The sequence below is a fragment of the Engraulis encrasicolus genome, chromosome 12 (genome assembly GCF_034702125.1).
Source record: "Engraulis encrasicolus isolate BLACKSEA-1 chromosome 12, IST_EnEncr_1.0, whole genome shotgun sequence".
Taxonomy (NCBI): Eukaryota; Metazoa; Chordata; class Actinopteri; order Clupeiformes; family Engraulidae; genus Engraulis; species Engraulis encrasicolus.
This window is the reverse complement of record NC_085868.1, coordinates 55328502-55330796: the sequence shown is the minus strand read 5'-3', so window position 1 is coordinate 55330796 and position 2295 is coordinate 55328502. Positions and strand designations below refer to the sequence as shown.

At 49.5% G+C, this 2295-nt stretch overlaps 1 protein-coding gene across 1 annotated transcript in view; it reads right to left on the bottom strand.

Moving 5' to 3' along the window:
• Positions 1-1150: 1150 nt before the first annotated feature.
• The window catches only part of si:ch211-132g1.1 (T-cell surface antigen CD2), a 3791-nt gene continuing 2646 nt past the window's right edge, over positions 1151-2295 (bottom strand). The window contains exon 2 of the mRNA XM_063212825.1: positions 1151-1521. Within this exon, the coding sequence (XP_063068895.1) occupies positions 1169-1521 (353 nt within the window). The 3' untranslated portion in view covers positions 1151-1168. The remainder of the gene's footprint in view (positions 1522-2295) is intronic.

The following is a 2295-nucleotide window of genomic DNA, read 5'->3' as shown; positions in this document are numbered from 1 at the left end:
ATGTCAGTGAACGTTTGGCCAACCAGTTCAACGGTGCGTCACCACGGAGGCGGTATGCAGATCCTTGCAATGAACACCAATCAATGGGGATAAGCTACTGCAGGAGTAGCAAGGTAGGTCTGCAATCGCATCGATCCCTCAAGAGTTTGGTGAAGAGGTCTTGGTCTCAGGGGGTGAGTGGGGGCAGGGGAATAGTTAGTTATCTATATGTGTATTGACTGTCTTTTAGATTGAATGAGTGGCTTGTATGAATGGATAGGCTACTCTATAAAATAAAAACAGTATTTTAAAGCCATTCTAGGGACATGCATTGGAAATTAGCCTATGGATATGAATGCTATGATGCTATTATGTTGGGCTTGTGTAGCCTACATGATGTGTATCTGTCCCTACCAAATAAACCAAAGTGAACTGAACTGATTCAGAGGGTGAGGTATGGGGCAGGGGGGTGTCTGAAGATGACCAGTGTCCTGGTCTCAGGGGTGTGGCCGGTGGTGGCCCGTCCTCCGTAGCTGTGACAGCGGTATCGGTGAAGGGGACTCATAAAAACTAGGGTAGGGTATTTCGTCTGGACGTGCCTAGTGATGCGCGTCCTCGTTGCTGAACTGCAGTGGGCACTGCACTGGGACTCACTAGTTTCAAACAAGCGATTTAGGGTTAGATTTAGGGTTAGGTTTAGGGTTAGGCTTAGGGTTAGGTTTAGGGTTAGGGTTAGGTTTAGGGTTAAGGCTAGGTTTAGGGTTAGGGTTAGGTTTAGGGTTAATGTTAGGTTTAGGGTTAAGATTAGGGACGGTATGGATGGGTTAGGGTTAGGGTTAGGGTTAGGGTTAGGGTTAGGGTTACTCGCCTCGCTCAAAGTTAAAATATCGGGGGGATCGCTTGTACAGTACTCGCCTACTCGCCTGCTCGTCTCGCTGGAACACATTGACATTCTATTGAGTTCATTCGCTATGCGAGTAACAAGTAGCGACGTGTGTGTACGGCCCTTTAAGGTGGGATCAAAGTGTGCAGGGGATGAATAAAGGAAAAGGGGGATGGGGGGTGGGGGTGGGCGGTGCCCTGGCATCAGGGGTCCATGGTGGTCCGTCCTCTAGGGCTATGGCGGGGGGGATGGGTAAAGGTGGGATGGAATGGGGGAAGGGGATGCCAGTGGACGTTTGCCAGGCTCTTAGGGGCGTGGTCGATGGTGTCCCGTCCTGCGTGGCTGTGGCAGGGGCGGGGCCTCCTCCTCCTCCTCCGTGGGGGGTGGGGGTGCGCGGGGGCGAGCCTGCCGACGGGTTTGGGTTTGGGTTTGGGTCTGGGGCTCCACCGGCAGCATCACCACTCCGCTGCCGCGGTCAAACTCCGTACCGCCGGGACCGCCGGTGCCGTTACCGAAGCCCGGATCCCCCGGCTCGGGCGCGTTGAGGTAGCCCTGCTCGTCTGGCGTGGGCGGAACCGGCTGGCCCAGCGCCGAGTGCTTGGGACGGCGCGGCATCGACCCGATGTACTGCATGTTCTGCAAGCGCATCTCCTCCAAATCTGATTGGATGAAAAACAACATTTGAAAATATAGTGAGCGACAGTGACATAACTTGTAGGCTAATACAACTTGAATTTTGCTCAAATGTGTTTGTTCAATGTTGTAGTCATTGGAGTCCTGCAAATTGGAGACGTGTTTGCTGCAGTTCTGTGCTGATTTTCTCTGTTTTGTCCGTTTTCTATTGTCAGGGACTTGGAAGCACACCATGCACTTTATAAAGCTCAGTGTTGAGCATGAGTCCACGTTTATGGGATAGAATAATACAATACACTGTCAATGGGACAGCATATTTAGCATTCTATTCTATTCTATTCTATTCTATTCTATTCTATTCTATTCTATTCTATCCACCAAAATAATTATTTGCTAACTCACAAGATTCCCAAAGGTGTTATTGTGGGTAATTCTCTCTCTCTCTCTCTCTCTCTCTCTCTCTCTCTCTCTCTCTCTCTCTCTCTCTCTCTCTCTGTCTCTCGCTCAAGTAACATTTTCATAGTCAAGGTGGTCTCTCTCTCTCTCTGTCTCTCTCTGTCTGTCTGTCTCTATATGTCTGTCTCTCCCTCTCTCTCTCTCTCTCTCTCTCTTTATTCTATTCTATTCTATTCTATCCACCAAAATAATTATTTGCTAACTCACAAGATTCCCAAAGGTGTTATTGTGGGTAATACTGAGGTGAGCACGGCTCCACTCGTTCTCTCTCTCTCTCTCTCTCTCTCTCTGTCTGTATCTCTCTCTGTCTCTCGCTCAAGTAACATTTTCATAGTCAAGGTGGT